This window comes from Oncorhynchus mykiss, chromosome 15 (assembly GCF_057628025.1).
Source record: "Oncorhynchus mykiss isolate SJ-2025 chromosome 15, ASM5762802v1, whole genome shotgun sequence".
NCBI lineage: Eukaryota > Metazoa > Chordata > Actinopteri > Salmoniformes > Salmonidae > Oncorhynchus > Oncorhynchus mykiss.
The window spans coordinates 64,332,286-64,354,944 of NC_143036.1; the positions used below are offsets into that span (position 1 = coordinate 64,332,286).

At 44.3% G+C, this 22,659-nt stretch overlaps 1 protein-coding gene across 1 annotated transcript in view; it reads left to right on the top strand.

Moving 5' to 3' along the window:
- The window catches only part of LOC110490488 (muscarinic acetylcholine receptor M2), a 72,583-nt gene extending 54,842 nt beyond the window's left edge, over positions 1 to 17,741 (top strand). The window contains exon 3 of the mRNA XM_021563897.3: positions 15,860 to 17,741. Within this exon, the coding sequence (XP_021419572.2) occupies positions 15,924 to 17,441 (1,518 nt within the window). The 5' untranslated portion in view covers positions 15,860 to 15,923 and the 3' untranslated portion in view covers positions 17,442 to 17,741. The remainder of the gene's footprint in view (positions 1 to 15,859) is intronic.
- The last annotated feature ends 4,918 nt before the right edge of the window (positions 17,742 to 22,659 follow it).

A 22,659-nucleotide genomic window follows, 5' to 3' on the forward strand; every position in this document is an offset into this window, starting at 1 on the left:
CCTGCTCAAGGACAATGTAGCTTGGCTTTGTCGTCAAGCTCTGCGTCAAAGGAGAAAGGTAGAGGAAGAGGCTGAAAATACGAAAACAATGAAGTGGAACAAATCCAACAGGCCCATGTTTTATCTCCTTCCTTTCGTCTGCCTTTCCTTCCACTCCTGCTATCTTCCTCTATCTTAATGAGCAGCAGAACTTTCCATCTACGGAGAGTGCAGGAGCAATACATCACAAGCAGGACACAGAGAGGGGACAGGGAGAGGACAGGAGCGTGGTGACGGCGATGCTGGCAGAACACTATACAGGGCAATTAAGATTGAGTAGACAGCCACGCTGATTCACAGAGAAGGAGTGAGAGTGACATCATGGCAAGGAGAACGACACAGGCGTCCTGTGTTCTCTTTAAAGAGGAAGCCTATATTTGAGAAAAACGTTTTAATGCTTTATTATATCAATGGTGTGAATTTAAATGATTGCTGTTACTCAATCAGCTTACAAGGTTAAGATTCCATGTGTGATTGAAGTAGAATAAACTCCATTATACTGATTATGTACTGTGCATTCAGAAAGTATTCAGACCCCTTAACTTTTCCCACATTTTGTTACGTTACAACCTTATTCTAAAATGGGTAAAATTGTTTTTTCCCTCATCAATCTACACACAATACCACACAAAAACTGGATTTCAGAAATGTTTGCAAATATATTAAACATAAAAACTGAAATGCTGCCACCTCCATGCTTCACCGTAGAGATGGTGCCAGGTTTCCTCCAGATGTGACTCTTGGCATTCAGGCCAAAGAGTTCAACCTTGGTTTCATCAGACCAGAGAATCGTGGTTCTCATGGTGTGAGAGTCCTTTAGGTGCCTTTTGTCAAACTCCAAGCGGGCTGTCAAGTTGCCTTTAACCGAGGAGTGACTTCCGTCTGGCCACTCTACCATTAAGGCCTGATTTGGTGGAGGGCTGCAGAGATGGTTGTCCTTCTGGAAGGTTCTCCCATCTCCACAGAGGAACTCTGGAGCTCCATCCGGTTCTTGGTCACCTCCTTGAACGAGGCCCTTCTCCCCCGATTGCTCAGCTTGGCCGGCGGCCAGCGCTAGGAAGGGTCTTGGTGGTTCCAAACTTCTTCCATTTAAGAATGGAAAGGAAAGGAAAGGGGGATACTTAGTCAGTTGTATAACTGAATGCATTCAACTGAAATGTGTCTTCCGCATTTAACCCAACCCCTCTGAATCAGAGAGGTGCGGGGGGCTGCCTTAATCGACATCCACGTCTTCGACGCCCGGGGATGATGGAGGCCTTTGTGTTCTTGGGGACCTTCAATGCTGCAGAAATGCGTGCCTCGACACAATCCTGTCTCTGAGCTCTATGGACAATTCCTTCAACCTCATGGCTTGGTTTTTGCTCTGACATGCACTGTCAATTGTGGGTCCTTATATAGACGTGTGTGTGCCTTTCCAAATCTACAATCATGTTTCTACAGTCAAGTTGTAGAAACATCTCTAGGAGGATCAATGGAAACAGGATGCACCTGAGCTCAATTTCGTGTCTCATAGCAAAGGGTCTGAGAACATATGTAAATAAGTTATTTCTGTTTTGAAAAACCTGTTTTCACTTTGCCATTATGGGGTTTTGTGTGTAGATTGATGAAGAAAAACACTTAGTTAATCATTTTTAGAATAAGGCTGTGACATACATATTATTTATTTTAAGTCTGAATACTTTCCGAATGCACTGTATGTGTGAGAGGACTCCGCTTGTGCTGTATGACAGGTAAATCATAGTACCTACCAGAAAGTTAACATTTAATTACACATTCTGGGAAAGACTGTCCCCTGAGTACCATGCTGAATCCGGTGTGCAATTCACTGTGCACTCTCAAATAACACTTGACTCATCCAATCACCAAGATGTCCTGGCAGTTCATATTTGCATAAACCTTAAAGTACTCCACGAGTCATGACTTTGGTATTTTGGTGCTGAGAGTAAAACCACTCAGACGAGGCATTTCGAATGGCCTTAATCTACTAAAGGAAGCATTCCATCTTGACCTGAATGCATATCTCTTGTCCTTGTCTCTCCCATAAAGTGGATTGTGCATTGAGTCCTCCACATCCCACACATTATGAGACTGAACCATGCACTGTACAACAACTGACTGCACTCGTACGATAAGGGCTCATTACCCAAAGTCAATTGATGTCCTCAATGTAACACATTCAGAGAGAGAGAGAAAGAGATGAGCTAATGCAGTGAAAAGGCAATGCACAGAATGAGACTAGAGTCGTTATAGATCCTCAAAACCACCATACTAACGATTCGCCAAATCATCACATTCCAAAGTCCTTACGTACACTACATGACCGAAAGTATGTGGACACATGCTCGTCGAACGTATCGTTCCAAAATCATGGCCATTAATATGTGATTGATTCCCTCTTTGCTGTCACAACAGCCTCCACTCTTCTGGGAAGGCTTTCCACATTGTCTGCGGGGACTTGCTTCCATTCAGTCACAGGAGCATTAGTGATGTCGGGTACTGATGTTTGGCGATTAGGCCTGGCTCGCAGTCAGTGTTCCAATTCATCCCAAAGGTGTTTGATGGGGTTAAGGTCAGGGCTCTGTGCAGGCCAGTCAAGTTCTTTCAACACCAATCTCAACAAACCATTTCTGTATGGACGTCGCTTTGTGCACAGGGGCATTGTCATGTTAAACAAGAAAAGGCCTTCTCCAAACTGTTGCCACAAAGATTGGAAGCATAGAATCATCTAGAATGTCATTGTATGCTGTAGCGTTAAGATTTCCCTTCACTGGAACAGGGCAGAGTCACCTTTCCAACAAGTGACTTGTTGGAAAGGTGACATCTTATGACGGTGCCACGTTGAAAATCACTGAACTCTTCAGTGACCATTCTACTGACAATGAGATTGCATTGCTGTGTGCTGTGTGCTCAATTTTATACACCTGTCAGCAAAGGGTGTGGCTGAAATAGGCAACATACTTGTGTATATGTAGTGTACTGTAGATTGCTCTATTCATAATCACTGAAGACTTTGTTCATCAGATTGGAGGATGTGCTCCTTCACACCAGGTGTGATTCATTTCCATAATCTAATTACTAGACCAAATTGTTTCCATTAATTCCCTAGTTCCATGTTGCTCCAAGTTTGTTCCCAGCATCTGTAAAAGATCCAGACACCTGTTCCTCTCCCTGTACCCTTGAGACAGCTGGCTCTGGACCTTCACAGTAGAACATGGCGTAATGGAACCAAGCTTTATAGAGGAGGCCCCAGCGCAGGGCAGGGCCAATGGGTTATTTCTGCAACCTGATACGACTACTGAGCCACAAACACCCATGAGACAGAGAGGGGAGAGACGGTGCGGCACCGTGTGAAAACCACAATGAGCCAGCGGCAGGCCCACTCATTGCCATGCATAGTATGGATGGCTGTGGACAACAGGAGAGTCCCCCAGCAGTATAAAAAAGGAAACGGGATATATTGTCATTCTCTACGGGAGCGTAGTACCTGGGAGATACGCTCAACTGATGACAGTGGCCATGTAGAGCGTCACATTACCAAGTGTAATGGGTTTCATGACCGTAGCCTCAGCCAAGCACAACCCTGTAGTGATTCTGTTTTCCAGGATACCTCGGTCTTCTCCAATGAGGCTGAACCCAGCACTATATCTTGCTACGTGCCACAGCAGGATTTACTTATCTTTCAATTCAAAAACTAATATTAGTTTTTTTTGCCAGTCGTTAGCACTGCCGGGAAGAATACTGTAAATATAGTGACAAGCTGATGGGAAGTGTCTGTTTTTAGAGTGTTAGCCCATCAAGGTGTACCAGTGACAGTTACCATTGTGCACATTCTTTCCGTGCCATTACCCCCTCCCAAACATGATGCCTGTCCTGGCAGTTGTCGCCTACGGCACTCCAGCAGAGTAATGACCTGGCTGCCAGATGTTACCGTTAATATGTCTGCCTGTTGATAATGAGCTATTTCAGGGGTGCCGCTACTGTCCTTGTAGCCCAGTGGAAAAAATGGCACATCTTTCTGCCAACAATGACACCTGGGACATTTTCCACAGAGGATGAGCCAAAACAAGATTTAACTAGAGGTAATAACTCTTACTTTCTGCCGTGTCAGAAGTCTTGCTGTGTTATGAAGTCTGAACATAGGCCTAATTTGACTGAAGTATCCCTGTTTGTACAGGTCTGTATTCTTTCAGTGCATAAACAATGGTTGTCCTAACCCCAAAAACATGGTATCTAGTTTAGATTTTAAATGATCGCAAGATTACTGAAAATGCACCGAACTTCACCAATAAACAAAGAATGGAAAGACTGCTAATTACTGCTCATCTAACACAGGAAACATACATCCAGTATTTTTCAGTTGCAGGTAAATTATGAATGCAGTAACGTGTAGTGAAAGGAAATATTGGTAGCATTTGGGTAAGTAGCGTGATTGTGTTTGTCTAGTGGCGGCAGTCACACAGGGACACAATGTGACAGGAGGAAATTGACTCATCTGCTTGAGGACTTTGTTTTTTTTTGTCATTAGAATTTGGGCTGTGTGCATCTTGGTTTTTCATAGCAATTTTGACCTGGCTCAGAAACTGTTACCAAGTGAAAGTAGGCTAAGGGAATAGATTATATTTCTCTTGCCCTTCATCTGACAAAAACAACTTTGCATATTCATACTGTCATACTGTGGTGATTTGCATAACTGGGTTAGGAAGGACAACATTAGTTAGTCCTATAGTTAGCTAATGCTTCATCTTCAGGAATGACCTATGAGTTGAACCTTTGAATTACATTGTCCAAGATCTATTTTGTGGCATTTGCTAAGTTGTTCCTGTATAAAGAGCTCCTCCTCTAATGCTGTAAATCAGCAGAGCCCTATTGGTGGTGTGGTCTGACAAGATGACAGAGGTCGTACATGACACTGTCATTTTTCACAGATGGCGTTGGAGACTGCTGTAGAAAACTAGCCAGAATATCAATAGGCAAATCTATGTGCATTCTCAGAGAGCCGTGCAGACAGGGGAGAGAAATAGAGGGCACCTTAAACTGACAGACCTGGTATACGGGAAGTATCATTTGTGGTAAATCAGGATGAATGTAATTTCTAGGAAGTGGCATGTAAAGGTCAGATTGTGGGCTCTTCATCTTCTAAGGAGTAGAGAGGGTTTATTTAAAGCAGGGGGTCAAACTCAACCCATAGAGAGCCTAGCGTCTGCTGGTTTTTGTTCTTTCCTTTCAATGAAGACCTAGACAACCAGGTGATGTAAGTTCCGTACTAATAGGTGACCTTAATTCATCAATCAAGTCCAAGGTTGGAGCGGAACACTCGGCCCTCTGTGGAATGAGTTTGACACGTGATCTAAAGCAATGGAAGCAATGGAGGGAGAGCAGAGGTGTTTTAATGATTCTGTTAACCCTCAATGTGGGGACTGACCAAAGCTGATGAGGAGGTGTTCTCTGGAGAGGATAGCAGACAGTGTTTGCACACCCCAGAGTGTTTTTCCACAGGCTTGAATGTCATTTACTGCTTGTCAACTCTCCATTAACCCCTTGTGCTTTTTGTCCACTCTGCCACTTCAGCGGCGCCTGTGAACTGTATGCTTTGTCACACCTGCTCAGACATTTCCATGCTGAGGAAAAATGGCGCCGGAGGGGATGGCTGCCATTTTACAGGCTCCTAAACAGCTGTGCTTTTTTGTTTGTTTTTTCATATTGTTTGTAACTAATTTTGTACATAATGTTGCTGCTACCGTCTCTTATAACCAAATAGAGCTTCTGGATATCAGAACAGCGATTACTCACTGTGTACTGGATGAAGATGTTTTCCGACGCGAAGGCCCAAATTTCCGTAATCAGCTTGAAGAAAAGATGGAGTAAAAGGGGGAGGAGGGCGGGGTGCCTTGTAAGAATTTGCCGATGAGTAGGTTAACCACCACTTCCCTCCATATTATTGGCTGACGTGCAATCATTGGAAAAAAACTGGATGATCTACGATTAAGACTGTCCTACCAACGAGACATTAAAAACTGTAATATCTTATGTTTCACCAAGACGTGGCTGAACGACGCCACAGATAATACAGAGCTGGCTGGCTTCTCCATGTAGTGGCAGGACAGAGCAGCTACGTCTGGTAAGACGAGGGGTGGGGGGGGGGGGGGTCTATTTGTCAATAACTGCTGGTGCGCAATGTTAAATATTAAAGAAGTCTTGAGGTATTGCTTGCCTGAGTTAGAATAACTCACGATAAGCTGTAGACCACACTGTCTACCAAGAGAGTTCTCATCTATATTATTCGTAGCCGTCTATTTACCACCACAAACCGATGCTGGTTGAAAGACCGCACTCAACAAGCTGTATAAGGCCATAAGCAAACAAGAAAATGCTCATCCAGAAGTGTGCTCCAGATGGCTGGGGACTTTAATTAATTTTACCTCATTTCTACAAGCATGTCACATGTGCAACCAGAGAGGGAAAAAAGCTCTAGAACACCTTTACTGCCCACAGAGCTCTCCCTCTGTAACGGTTTTCTTCTGGTGAAAGAGGCGGACCAAAACGCAGCGTGGTTATAATTCATGGTGCTTTAATAACGAAACTATACATGAATAAACTACAAAAACAAGAACCATGAAAACCCGAAACACAAAACAGGCTACCTAAATATGGTTCCCAATCAGAAACAATGTCTCTGATTGAGAACCATATCAGGTCAAACATAGAAAAAGACAAACCAGACACACAACATAGAATGCCCACCCAGCTCACGTCCTGACCAACACTAAAACAAGGAAAACACACAAGAACGATGGTCAGAACGTGACACCCTCGCCCTCCATTTGGCAAATCTGACCATGATTTAAGAATATTTGAGCTAACATTTTTGAGGCCGTTCTCTTGGCCGCAGAGATGTGTTTTAAAGCTTATTTCCTGCATTTCTATACATTTTGCCACGGCTTCTGTCATGTTCTTATGCTGAGTGACTCAAACATTATAACAAAATGAATGGGGTTCTCCTTGACTTTAATTTAGGAGATTGTTAGTTCTCATTATCTGTTTTTCTACCTACTTTATATCTGATTTTAGTCATTTAAGTGTACACTGAAAACATTTTATTATCCTGAAAATAATCTCCGGCTGTGGTGCAGCGAGGAAGGCCTGTGTATTCCATGCATGCCTCGCCACAAACAGCGCAGTAAACAAAGGCCTTAACCCTGTGTATTCCCATGGAGAGCAGGCAATAAAAACGCATCTAATCATCTGAAACAGGGGGTAACTGCCCTGGGCTTTACCTTGAATCAGTGCTCGGAGATGGGAATGAGAATCTGTACCCTGGGGAGTCAGCATAATGCATCACTTTAAGTGCAGCTAAATAACCCGCACATCTGTAATCACATTCCCTTGCATGTTTTATACAGAATCCAGATGAAATTATGTTTGTGTGTCTCCCAAGACATAGGTGAAGTCAGAATATCTCTTGTGAATCTAACAAATGTGACCTGGAAAGTATGCCTAAAAAAAAATCTTGGTCAAAACGATCAATTTGATTTATTAGATTTCGGAAGAAAACTTTTCTTTTGGTTTTGCATACTGGTGATCTGACTTGTTAGACAGTGAAGAGAAAGGGAAGGATACCCACACAAATGCAGAAAAAGGGAGAGGTTGGCCCTCCCTGCCTCCCAAAGGGGCACAGGCAATTTTCAGCTCTAGTGATCCAGCTCCAGGAGCAGCAAAGTCCAATGGTGGAACAATACTCAACTCATGTATTCACACATCCACCCCACAGTGGCAACTGGCTCTCCTTGGCGTTTAAAAAAACACACTAAACATGGGGAAATGGGGACAGTGGAAATCAATGACATGGGAGATGGGACTACACCACAAATCACAGGAAGGCAATACAAATATAGATATATTCATAAGATAATCTAACATTAAAAAATATGTTTTAGCCAAGGAGAAAACGGTGTACATGACAGGGCAATAGAAAACAAAGTCAACGACTGCAAGGGAGTCATTATCCACCTCACAGGCTGGGATGGCACCATTATCTCCCTGTCACGTTTTGTGCCTCAGCACCAATCACTGGGGGATATAAAGTGAGTTCAGAAATGATTGACACCCTTGATAAAGATGAGCAATAAAGACTGTATAAAATAAAGAATTCAAATACTGAGCTATATTGTATGCTGAAAACAATGGAGAAATTAATCGTGAATAATGATGAGTGAAAAAGTTACACAGGGTCAAAGGTCATACCCCCAAGACATACTAACCTCCCCTGTTATTGGTAATGGTGAGAGGTGAGCATGTGCCGTGACTCGGGGGTTGTATGTAACTCTCACTCCTGCTGAGCTACAGCTAATTCTCGGTCAGAGGGAGCAAAAGGCCATAAAGGCGGGAATTCATCGTGAAAAACAGAAAAACAAGAAGGAGAGGGCCAAGCAGCTCCGCCCGCGGTCAGCCAGGGATTGCAGCATCAGCAGGCTTACTTCCATCGTCAGCACCTTCACCTTCAGCCAAAAGTGGAGCCCGGGGAATTACCAGAACAGGGGGGGTGTGCAGTGAAACGTGAACTTCCACTAACCCCCTTCTTTGACGTCCTTCTGGAAGGAGACGTCAAAGAATAACAACGAGGACTGGGGGTTTGAGGAGGGGCAGTCCATTATGGACCAGATGTTACCAGTTTTAAGGGAGTGATTGAATGAGCGGAAATTACAGTATTGTATGAATTTGATGTAACCGGTTTGTGGGGAGGAGTGTGTAATGGAGGCATGATTATACTGTATGTCTTTGCAGGTTAGAAGGGGTCTGCTTTGTTTCAGGGCCTATTTTTTGGACCTCTCTCTTTTTGGGGATTTTTTTGCTAATGATTTACTGTTTTTGTTCTTCACTTTTCGGGAACACTGTTGTTGGGGGCTGAGCCTTTTTCTGAATTCTTCTAAGACATCAGTTAGAGGTAAGCCTCCATTCTTTTACCCACACGGGCAGGGTCATATAATTAGGATGTTTCTTTAGGAGGAACAGGATTGGGTTGGATACCCTAGGATTGACAAAGGTATCCATAGGACAAGTAGACTGATTGTAAATGGCTTTGCTTAAATAAAAACAGGGAGTGGATTTCCTCTTCCTCACTGACCGAAATAAAACAGAGGGCTTCCTCTCTGTTACTGTGTGGGCCCATGCTTGGGGTGTGTGTAGCAATGTCTAGGATGTTAGTTAGGCTAAGTCATGACATGGTGACTATACCATTTAGTCTCGTGAGACACTAGGTCCCATAACGGGGAGTACCTCCAGGTCCACAGGTGAAGGGTTGGTGACGCGCACCCGAAGGTGTAAAACAAAATATGTATTTAATAATAACAGTTGCCAAGCGGAGAAAGTATACTCACCACTCTAGTTTCCCTGTTTTTTTTCTCGTTTCCCTGGTCTTATGATTTCCCTTGTCTTATATCTCCCCTGGACTTATAGTTTCCTTGGTCTTATTTTTCCCCTGGTCTTATGGTTTCCCTTGTCTTATAGCTCCCCTGGTCTTATAGCTCCCCTGGACTTATTGTTTCCCTGGTCTTATTTTCCCCTGGTCTTATAGTTTCCCTGGTCTTATAGCTCCCCTGGACTTATAGTTTCCCTGGTCTTATAGCTCCCCTGGACTTATTGTTTTCCTGGTCTTATTTTCCCCTGGTCTTATAGTTTCCCTGGTCTTATAGCTCCCCTGGACTTATAGTTTCCCTGGTCTTATAGCTCCCCTGGACTTATAGTTTCCCTGGTCTTATAGTTTCCCTGGTCTTATGGTTTCCCTTGTCTTATAGCTCCCCTGGTCTTATAGCTCCCCTGGACTTATAGTTTCCCTGGTCTTATTTTTCCCCTGATCTTATTTTTCCCCTGGTCTTATTAACATGCCACGTTCAAAAAATGCAGAACTAAGAACAGATGTAGCCCTTGGTTCACTCCAGACCTGACTGCCCTTGACCAGCACAAAAACATCCTGTGGTGGACTGCAATAGCATCGAATAGTCCCCACGATATGCAACTGTTCAGGGAAGTCAGGAACCAATACACACAGTAAGTCAGGAAAGCAAAGGCCAGCTTTTTCAAGCAGAAATGTGCATCCTGTAGCTCTAACTCCAAAAAATGTTGGGACACTGTAAAGTCCATGGACAACAAGAGCACCTCCTCCCAGCTGCCCACTGCACTGAGGCTAGGTAACACGGTCACCACTGATAAATCCATGATAATCGAACATTTCAATAAGCATTTCTCAACGGCTGGCCATGCCTTCCTCCTGGCGACTCCAACCTCGGCCAACAGCTCCGCCTCCCCCACAGCTACTCACCCAAGCCTCCCCAGCTTCTCCTTCACCCAAATCCAGACAGCAGATGTTCTGAAAGAGCTGCAAAATCTGGACCCGTACAAATCAGCTGGGCTAAACAATCTGAACCCTCTCTTTCTAAAACTATCCGCCGCAATGTTGCAACCCCTATTACCAGCCTGTTCAACCTCTCTTTTGTATCGTCCGAGATCCCTAAAGATTGGAAAGCTGCCACGGTCATCCCCCTCTTCAAAGGGGGTGACACCCTAGACCCAAACTGTTACAGACCTAAATCCATCCTGCCGTGCCTATCTAAAGTCTTCGAAAGCCAAGTTAATAAACAGATCACTGACCATTTCGAATCCCACCATACCTTCTCCGCTGTGCAATCCGGCTTCCGAGCCAGTCACGGGTGCACCTCAGCCACGCTCAAGGTACTAAACGATATCATAACCGCCATCAATAAAAGACAGTACTGTGCAGTACTGTACTGTTTCATCGAACTGGCCAAGGGCATGTTGTCTGGACCTCTGACAGTCTCTATGGGGGTACCACAGGGTTCAATTCTCGGGCCGACTCTTTTCTCTGTATATATCAATGATGTCGCTCTTGCTGCGGGCGATTCCCTGATCCACCTCTACGCAGATGACACCATTCTGTATACTTCTGGACCTTCCATGGACACTGTGCTAACCAACCTCCAAACGAACTTCAATGCCATACAACACTCCTTCCGTGGCCTCCAACTGCTCTTAAACTCTAGTAAAACCAAATGCATGCTTTTCAACCTTTCGCTGTCCACACCCGCCCGCCCGACTAGCATTACCACCCTGGACGGTTCCGACCTAGAATACGTGGACAACTATAAATACCTAGGTGTCTGGTTAGACTGTAAACTCTCCTTCCAGACTCATATTAAACATCTCCAATCAAAAATCTAATCTAGAATCGGCTTTCTCTTTCGCAACAAAGCCTCCTTCACTCACGCCGCCAAACTTACCCTAGTAAAACTGACTATCCTACCGATCCTCGACTTCGGCGATGTCATCTACAAAATAGCTTCCAACACCCTACTCAGCAAACTGGATGCAGTCTATCACAGTGCCATCCGTTTTGTTACCAAATCACCTTATACCACCCACCACTGCGACCTGTATGCTCTAGTCGGCTGGCCCTCGCTACATATTCGTCGCCGGACCCACTGGCTCCAGGTCACCTATAAGTCTATGCTAGGTAAAGCTCCGCCTTATCTCAGTTCACTGGACATGATAACAACACCCACCCGTAGCACACGTTCCAGCAGGTATATCTCACTGATCATCTCCAAAGCCAACACGTCATTTGGCCACCTTTCCTTCCAGTTCTCTGCTGCCAGTGACTGGAACTAATTGCAAAAATCGCTGAAGTTGGAGACTTTTATTTCCCTTACCAACCTTACCCTTGTGAACTATGTAAGCAGCTAACCGATCAGCCCACCCAATCTACCTACCTCATCCCCATACTGTTTTTATTTTATTAACTTTTCTGCTCTTTTGCACACCAGTATCTCTACTTGCATCTGCTAAATTGTAACTATTTGCTCCTATGGCCTATTTATTGCCTACCTCCTCATGCCTTTTGCACACACTGTATATAGACTTTATTTTTTCTACTGTGTCATTGATTTGTTTATTGTGTTATTGGCTTGTTTATTGTTTACTCCATGTGTAACTCTGTGTTGTTGTCTGTGTCACACTGCTTTGCTTTATCTTGGCCAGGTCGCAGTTGCAAATGAGAACTTGTTCTCAACTAGCCTACCTGGTTAAATAAAGGTGAAATTAAAAATTAAAAAGCTTCCCCTGGTCTAATAGTTTCCCTGGTCCTACAGATTCCCTGATATTATGGTTCCCCTAGTCTTATAGTTTCCCTGGTCGTTTAGTTTCCCTGGTCGAATAGTTTCCCTGGTCTCATAGTTTCCCTGGTCTTATAGTTTCCCTGGTCTTATAGTTTCCCTGGTCTTATAGTTTCCCTGGTCTTATAGTTTCCCTGGTCTTATAGTCCTGGGAGAGCCTGATGAACTATGGGTCGTCCTGCCCCTGAGCTGGACACCCCACTGAGTGGTTTTTAGTAAAAAGGTTTCTTCCACTCCAGCTGTCGGCCGCCGAGCTCTACGCCACTGGTATCAGTGGGATGCTGGGATCGGGACTGGGCTGGAAGGGCAATGCCCATTGGTAATAGGCCTGAAGCAGGGATAATCTAGGCCAGCTCATTAAGCTCAAGGGGGAGGCGTGAGTTGGGCAAGACACATGTCTTGGTGGTGTGATCTTTGACACTGTAACTTTCTCATTCATCATTATTCACAGGATTATCCGTAATTATGGTAGCATCCAACATGACACAATACATTATTTACCATTAATTTCTATTGGGCACAAAATAATCTGAAACACAACCAAAACAAACTGCAAAGGCATCCAACAAGTTTGTAGTCACAAGGTTGATGTCGTCATTACGTGCTATGAACATGGGACGAAAAACTTTTGACTACTTTATTTATAAGGTCAATGATTTGGACCCTTAGCTTTTAGAGAGAAAATAAATATTACTTGTTGAATACCATCTAGGTCACATTTTATTTGGATAGTGTGGATACTTTACAGATGGTCATACTATCAACACATTTTCTGTTGATAAGCAACTGCCTGCTAAGGTTAGGGTTAGGGTTAAGGTTAGGTTTATAATAAGGGTTAAGGTAAGGCTTAAGTTTAGGGTTAGGATAAGGGTTACGGTTACGGTTAGGGTTAGTAGATAGTTAGTTGAAATGTTACTGATAGTCTGTAGAGCATCTATAAATAAAGTGTTACCCATTTAGTCAAATGAGCAGCCAGACTGCAGCCCCGGGTCAGGCATGAGGCATCTGTGTCCCATCCTCTCAAGGGAAATGTAAAATACTGACTGGCTGGGCTCCCTAGAGTGTGAATGCAATGTCTTCAGCAGGGTGATGTCACCATGACAAGGTGAGGAGACATTTAGAAGAAGACTTTCTCTAGAGGCCCTTAAGCAACATTTATGTGCCATGGATCTGCAGAGAGGGGATTTTTGACTGTCTCTATTTGATTCCGGAAGGGCAAAGCTTTGGCTGTTATGGCAGAGATTTCAGGTGTAGGACGAGGCTTATGTTAGCTGGAGGTGGACAAAGATGTGCCGAGGGACATACTGACTACCCCATCCTCAGTCTATCCTCACTGAATCATCCACTTCCTTTCTCTAATCCACTTCTCTCTAGTGAACCACAAGTGTGTCCTGTTTGTATTGTTTGGATGTTTTAACATATAAATAGGTGGACTTACACATTTGATGGGGATTAGTCCAGCTTAGCTCTGTGCCTAATGCAATGATTAGGGATTTCTGTCAGAGCAGATAAGTAAATTACTGTATCGCTAGTTATTCAGAGGCTGTGTTCAACTGTTAAAGGGGAAAAAGCCTAAAAGAAGGACCTAAGATAGAAGGAGCTGTTCAGTGTCAGTTAATGACCTGTCAGCCAATACCTCCTCATTAAGTCCCATTCACATCAACCAATTGTGCATGGTGACAGTCAAACAGGTCCCTGAACCATCCAGTATCACAAAACAACTACTCAAAGTGACAAATTAGAGAGACAATCTGAGTAACTCAGTCAGATGCTGTACACCAAATTAGATCGCCCTGCCCATCAGCTGAACCACTATTAGATGTAGCAAACGTGCAGAGCCTCCCTCTGAGAGCATGTTCCCTCCAAACACTTTACCGTGAGACTGGTTGTAAAGGTTTTCCTACTCCTCTTCTGAGGAGGAGTAGCGAGAAGGATAGGAGGACCAATGCGCAGCGTGGTAAGTGTCCATATCGTTTAATAAAACAAACTGAACACTCAATGAATACAAAACAATAAACGTGAACAAAACCGAAACAGTACTGTGTGGCGAACAAACACAGACACGGAAACAATCACCCACAAAACAACAGTGAAACCCAGGCTACCCAAGTATGATTCTCAATCAGAGACAACTAACGACACCTGCCTCTGATTGAGAACCATACTAGGCCGAACACAGAAAACCAACCTAGAAACACAAAACATAGAATGCTCACCCAATTCACGTCCTGACCAACTAAAACAAACAAATAACACAAGAAGTAGGGTCAGAATGTGACACTGGTAGCTTTGTCCGATTCAGGCTAACGGGATAGACTACAGGCCACGAAACAAGGTAAAATACTAGGGGCCTGAAAACACATGGATCAATTTGTCTTTTCTTTGAGCTGCAGAGCCAGTCCCCCAAACATCTGGATATAATACTACCAGCTCTTACCTGCCTGAAACACAGCTGGATATAATACTACCAGCTCTTACCTGCCTGAAACACATCTGGATATAATACTACCAGCTCTTACCTGCCTGAAACACATCTGGATATAATACTACCAGCTCTTACCTGCCTGAAACACATCTGGATATAATATTACCAGCTCTTACCTGCCTGAAACACATCTGGATATAATATTACCAGCTCTTACCTGCCTGAAACACATCTGGATATAATACTACCAGCTCTTACCTGCCTGAAACACATCTGGATATAATACTACCAGCTCTTACCTGCCTGAAACACATCTGGATATAATATTACCAGCTCTTACCTGCCTGAAACACATCTGGATATAATACTACCAGCTCTTACCTGCCTGAAACACATCTGGATATAATACTACCAGCTCTTACCTGCCTGAAACACATCTGGATATAATATTACCAGCTCTTACCTGCCTGAAACACATCTGGATATAATACTACCAGCTCTTACCTGCCTGAAACACACGTAGCTTATCAGGTACAGGGTGAAAGCATCAAGTGAAATGGTGGAAGGAACAGCATAGTGAGAGAGTGTATTGGTACTGTAGATGAGGGGAGCTCCTGCTAGGTCTGCATGGCCCTGTTAGGCCAACACATAATCACTGCCTACCAGTAATAGATTTCATTTCATGTAGGATAACCTAACACAACACAAGAGAAAAATGAATTGGTCTGTCAATTCAATTGTTTTTTTGTAAACAATAGGTGGAAACACATCTCATTTCTGGTGTTGTTTTCTTTTGTTAAGACTAAAAGGGTCTTCTCTTGTAACTGTTGTCAGTATGTAGCTTCCTCTCCAACTTCTGGTTGTCTCGTTGTCCTGCTGAAAGTATCTCCTCCCATGTAGGCTACAATAGTTTTTGTTTACCAGGCCTGTTTTCAACAGCAGTATACCACCAGTAAGTTGTTGAATGTCTTGTTTTAACTCGACAATATGATTAGTCCTCATCGTTGTTTGTAAACAACTTTGTTTTCATAGCACATCTCCGCTAATCATCTTGTCGCACACATTCATTATTATTAAATAAAGATAAATGTTAATGATGTTATATGTGTGGAAGTAGCCCTAGTTTTCAGTAGTTTCCCCAAATTTGAATTTTGATGTATGCATGTAGGATAGTTAATTATCTAATCCATTATTTTCCTGTTTCCCTCCATAGGTGCAAAGGCGATTCAACGCCTGAACTCCAACTGAATAGAAGAACATCCCCAAGACCAGATGCAATGGAGATGTTCAATTTCACCAACTTCACCTACTGGAATGCCTCAGAAGGCACTGACGCAGGGCCTGTCACTGAACCCGAAAGCCCATACAAGACTGTGGAGGTGGTGTTCATCGTATTGGTGGCTGGGTCCCTCAGCCTGGTCACCGTTATTGGAAATATCCTGGTCATGCTTTCCATTAAGGTCAATAGGAACCTACAGACTGTCAACAACTACTTTTTATTCAGCCTTGCATGTGCTGACCTAATCATCGGGCTGTGTTCCATGAACTTGTATACAGTATACATAGTGATTGGCTACTGGCCCTTAGGGCCTGTGGTGTGTGATCTGTGGCTAGCCTTGGACTATGTAGTGAGTAACGCATCTGTCATGAACCTACTCATTATCAGTTTTGACAGATACTTCTGTGTCACAAAGCCCCTCAGCTACCCTGTCAAAAGGACCACCAAGATGGCAGGGATGATGATTGCTGCTGCCTGGGTCCTGTCCTTCATTCTGTGGGCCCCGGCCATCCTTTTCTGGCAGTTCATCGTGGGCGGGCGGACAGTGCCTGAGAGGGAGTGTTACATTCAGTTCTTCTCTAATGCAGCAGTCACCTTCGGCACAGCCATCGCAGCCTTCTACCTGCCCGTTATCATCATGGTCATTCTCTACATACAGATTTCTATAGCCAGTAAAAGCCGGGTAAAGAAGGAGACCAGGAAGCCGTCAGGGCCCAACCCAGAGGCCCTGTCCCACGAGCAGGCAAGGGCCAGTAATACTGCCAAGCCCATCAACAACAACCTGACAGCAGAGGACACAGAGCAGGGCACGACCCAAGCCACAGATGACGTGGCAAACCAGCACGAAGGTAAACTGCAGAACGGCAAGGGCCCGTCCACCACGGGTGGAGAGGAGGAGATGGAGGGTGAAGACGGGGGAAGGGAGAACTGTGCCCACGGAGAGGAGAAAGAGAGCTCCAACGACTCGACATCTGGCAGTGCAGCGGCGTCCAACCACAAAGAAGAAGAAGCGGTGCCATCCAGAGCAAACTGCAACACCGAGCTCGTTCAGCAGCCAACCCGCCACCGGGCCAAGGCAGGCGGCTCCAAACTCACCTGCATCAAGATTAAGACCAGTTCTCTCAAGGGGGACTGCTACACGCCCTCCAACGCCACGGTGGAGATCGTCTCCGCCGCGGAGAAGCAGAACCATGTGGCGCGGAAAATCGTGAAGATGACCAAGCAGCCGCCCAGGAAGAAGAAAGCACCACCGTCTCGGGAGAAGAAGGTGACCCGTACCATCATGGCCATCCTGGTGGCCTTTGTGGCCACCTGGACCCCTTACAATGTCATGGTGCTCATCAACACCTTCTGCTCCAGCTGCATCCCCAGCACAGTCTGGACTATCGGCTACTGGCTGTGCTACATCAACAGCACCATCAACCCCGCCTGCTATGCCCTCTGCAATGTCACTTTCAAAAAGACATTCAAACATCTCCTCCTCTGCCAATACAAAAACATTAGGTCAGCTAGATGAATATAGATGCGAGTGTGCGTGTGTGTGCGTGTGTGTGCGTGTGTGTGCGTGTGTGTGCGTGCGTGCGTGTGTGTGCATGCGTGCGTGTGTGTGAGAGAGAGAGAGAGAGAGAGAGAGAGAGAGAGGGAGGGAGAGAGAGAGAGAGTTAGAGAGTGACAGAGAGAGAGAGAGAGAGAGAGAGAGAGAGAGAGGGAGGGAGAGAGAGAGAGAGAGAGAGAGAGAGATAGAGAGAGAGAGAGAGGGAGAGAGAGAGGGAGGGAGAGGGAGAGAGAGAGAGAGAGAGTTAGAGAGTGACAGAAAGAGAGAGAGAGAGGGAGGGAGGGAGAGAGAGAGAGAGAGAGAGAGAGGGAGAGAGGGAGAGGGGGAGAGGGGGAGAGAGAGAGGGGGAGAGGGAGAGAGAGAGAGGGGGAGAGGGAGAGAGAGAGAGAGAGAGAGAGAGAGAGAGAGAGAGAGAGTTAGAGAGTGACAGAGAGAGTGACAGAGAGAGAAGAGAGTGACAGAGAGAGTGACAGAGAGTGACAGAGAGAGAGAGAGACAGAGAGAGAGTTAGAGAGAGTGACAGAGCGAGAGAGACAGAGAGTTAGAGAGAGAGAGAGAGAGAGAGAGAGAGAGAGAGGGGGAGAGGGAGAGAGAGAGAGAGAGAGAGAGAGAGAGAGAGAGAGAGAGAGAGAGAGAGAGGGAGAGAGGGAGAGAGAGAGAGAGAGAGTTAGAGAGAGAGAGAGAGAGAGAGGGAGAGAGAGAGTTAGAGAGAGTGACAGAGCGAGAGAGACAGAGAGTTAGAGAGAGAGAGTGACAGAGAGAGAGAGTTAGAGAGTTAGAGAGTGACAGAGAGAGTGACAGAGAGAGAGAGAGAGAGTTAGAGAGTTAGAGAGTTAGAGAGTGACAGAGAGAGAGTTAGAAAGTTAGAGAGTTAGAGAGTGACAAAGAGAGAGTGACAGAGAGAGAGTGACAGAGAGAGAGAGAGAGTTAGAGAGTTAGAGAGTGACAGAGAGAGAGAGAGAGAGAGTTAGAGAGTTAGAAAGTGACAGAGAGAGAGAGGTTTATGATGTGCTCCCTTTCCTTTGTTTTTACTCTACGGCTCATAAGAGAACATGTATCCTACAGCCATGTTGGGTTTGGCTCTGATGAATGAGATTTGTGATGCAACTGTTGAGACATAAAACTTACAAAGAAGCACACAGCCAGGAGAACAAATAGACCGAACTTGAAAAGGACAGTTGGATAGAGAGCTCTGCACTGCACAAGACGAATTCTAAGGGAAAATAGGGCTGACTGAATTCACAAACTTCCCGTTTGAAATTCAGTGTAAAAAAAAGAAACCTGTATATTTCAATGTATACGCAAAATCTGTGTGTGTGTGTGTGTGTGTGTGTGTGTGTGTGTGTGTGTGTGTGTGTGTGCATCAGTCTGAGCGTGACAGAATGATCCATCACACAGTTTGAGTGAAGATGTCCGCCAGTACAGCACAAGGACATACAGAACATACTACAAACTGTTATCTGTATGCCGGTGGCACTCTGTGTTGGCGGCACACAAAGCAGAGCAGCTTGTCTAAACTGCCTCTCTGACATGTTCATATACGACTGAGTAATATGGCTGGGAGCCTTCCTATCTCCAGGGATGGACCATAAGTGGCCCCTGAAGGGCATAGCAGGACAGAGACCAGGCCTGGCCAGGGTCACCTCTCACCACAACGCAGGACTGAGGTTAGGAAACTTGTTTGAAAAAGTAGATTCTTCCCACCAAAGAAAAAGGTGGAAAATGGTCATGAGTAAACAAATAAATAGATCATGTAAAAATACATCCAAAAAGGCATTGTTCAATTACATTATTTAGCTTGCTATTCGTTTTCCACATACTTTTAGATGATCAGCGATTTGATCTCTAACAATTCATTACATTATGAATTTGATGTTTATTTGATTGTATATTAAGAATTTTTTTTTTGTCATTTAGTCTACACTCTTAGAAAACAAGGTGCTAACTAGAACCAAAAAGGGTTATTTGGCTGTCACCGTAGGAGAACCCTGTGAGAACCCCTTTTGGTTCCAGGTAGAACCCTTTTGGATCCAGTAGAATCCTTTTGCGTTCCATGTAGAACCCTTTCCACCCAGTTCAACATGGACAACAAAAAAGGGTTCTCCTATGGGGACAGCTTCAGAACCCTTAATGAACCTGTTTTCTAAAAGTGTGTTGATGCTTGGAGCTTGTAAATACATTCAGAGGGTGGCAGTTGGCAGGGGCTTGGAGCCAAAGCCTATTCAATTATACAGGAAGGGATCTTGTGCTTTTCCAGGGGTGAGTTGGATATTCCTCTGAGATTGGATTTTCAACATAATTTGATCCCGCTGTGTTGCAGATGTTACCGCCTGTGACGAGCCTGTTGTATGTCAGTCCTGACTGATAATGAAGAGAAAGATTGAAGAGGATTGTATTTTGTCTTGCTGTCATCAGAGGTGGTTTGTATTCGTTAGGTAGGGGTTACCAAGGTTGTAGAGTGATTGATAGAGTGTCATAGATTTAGAGGTTATTTCAGTGCATGTTTCTGTTGTTACCCCAGAATGGGGTTATATACCAATAATCACAGGCCATGGCCTTGTGAATTATAAGGGCTACTCGATGTTAGATGTACTAATTAATCTACATCTGTGTGTGTGTGTGTGTGTGTGTGTGTGTGTGTGTGTGTGTGTGCGTGTGTGTGTGTGTGTGTGTGTGTGTGTGTGTGTGTGTGTGTGTGTTTCATCACATGAATATAGATGAAGTCATATGTAATGTTTATGTATGTGTTTTTGAGATCACAGTCTAATGATGTTAGAAATAATACGACACTAGAATTCCCATGGTTTTGTGCCATACTATTTGTGTCCATATATGTCGTCCACACCGTATGCTGATCTCCAACACAGTCCATGTATCTCTAACATGCTAATGTATTCCAATTTAAGTAATGAATATAAAGCAGCCATGGGATGGTCGCCACGTTGGTTGCTAGGGGGGCTTAACAGAAAATGACACCCGCATTGAGCAGCCCCTTAAGGCAGTCTCCTTAAAGAGAGATATGGGACAGGCCTTTAATGGAAACTCACCATGAGCCTGATCAGATTATAAAATGATGTGGAACACCTACTGGAGATTAAAGATTGGCTATTACATGCTCGGTTTACACAGCCCCTCCCCTCCCATCCCACTTAGTGTCCCACTTCCTCCTGATCCCGTTTTGTGTGACTGTGACGTCCACTATATCAGGGCATTGTTTAAAGGCCCGTGAAACATAAGGAACATCATATTTGCATTTTCTATCTATCTATCTATCTATCTATCTATCTATCTATCTATATATATATATATGTCTCTCTCTCTCTCTCTCTCTCTCTCTCTCTCTCTCTGACATTGTCCCCCAGTGTCTCCTCCCCCTTAATGACATTGTTATGACTAACATTGCCCCCAATATTGGAAAGATAAAAGACAACGCAACCTACTGCAAATTCACTAGAGGCGTCAAAATAACACAACATTTAGGTCATGAGTAATTATTAATAAATTCTGCTTTTAATGGAAATAGTGATGGCAAAGGAAGTGGAAGAGGATGAAGATCATCTGAATCCTTGCAATCTTCCTTATTTAAATGCAGGTTGTCCTCTGGAAGCCTGGCACGTATAATTCAGTCAATCTGTTTGACTGCACGAGCCCAGCAGTGTGCGAGAGGCATCCATCCAAGTTCACAATCCAGCCATCCGTCAGGTTGATAAGTGGACCCATGTCTGGGTGTCATCTGTCACACATCTCAGTGGTTGGTGTTGCTAAGAGCCTCCTAGCTTCCCAGAACGGAACGTCTGATTCAGCTCAGGCTAAGCTGTTGTTTGAGTGATACCAGCAGGAAAGTAAGTGCTCTCCAACACAACTGGTGGTCTGGGTCTTTTTAGAGAACAGTTATCCGGGTGTTTGACGGAAAGTGACAGCCATTTATCACCAATGGAGGGACAGGGTTCACCGCCCCCAGACAAGATGGCTGTCACTCACTGTGTCTCAGCGGAATGCTCTTTCTGGTGCTTTCAGACACAGTGGAAAGCTCACACCCCTTTAGCACTCCTCACCTGTCAACAGCATGTCATTTGACTAACAGGACAAAATAAATCCTGCACTGTCCACTTTGTACGGTCCGATAAGCCTGCAACAGGCTCTCACATCTTAGGTACCATGTTTGGATACTGTCAGCCATTTCAGACAGGGTCAGCCAAAGGTTTCCACAAAATAAATTACCCGTCCTTCAGGAATCCCACGCTACTGTATAGTCTAGGGAATGATGGAAACAAGGTTGATGCAGTACAGTAACTCTCAGATGGATTTTGGCTAGACTTTTTATTACCATACTGTAACAACAGGACATGCTCTCTGTCCATGTGGGGGGGGGTGTATTTCTCATTGAGTGGATTCACTTGTCGACGTACGAATAGCCTTATTCAACTGTTATATTTACCCTTCATCACATAACCATTGTCTCCATGGCGTCAACAGATCATCATGTGTCGTCTGAGCTAGCTGGGCTCCTCTTCACACGGCTTGTTTCAAAGGGCTAAACCTTTTTAGGGAGATTTATTTCTCCCTAAATGTATGATTGTGGTTTATTAGATTTTGGGAGATTTTTTGGTTTAGTAGTTAGTTAGTTAGAATTGTGATGTTTTGATAGTGTACTTGACAAGTGTGTGGAAGAGTATTTATTTAGATTGTTACTGTGTTGTTTGGTCTGTTCTTGAGCAGAGGGTTAGTACCCATTGAGATGGGAGCATCCTGAGTCTCTGTTTCCAGTTGAGATATTTGGGCTGCTTCTGCCTCTTATAGCCATGTTTCCAAGGCGATGTGGTAGGTGAAGTGTATCTGAACAGACAAATATATCGCCACATTGTATACTGAGCAATTTGAAGTGCCTTATTACTTATTACCCATTCGTATAATTGCTCATTGATGTTTAAATGGATGTTTTATATTTTCAGTAGATGACATTTTTGTTAGCTGGTGGTGCAATTTAAGGTGACAGTCATAGATGTAGAAAAGCACAAGATCTTCTAAAGTCTAAAATGTTTATTTTCTCCTTCGTTGTGGTCGTAGAAGGCATAGGTTTAGTAAAGGGGGAAAACATGTCATTTAATCTCCATCACTGGAGGTTTAGAGGGTATTTTAACACGTGTGTGTGTGTGTGTGTGTGTGTGTTTGTGTGTGT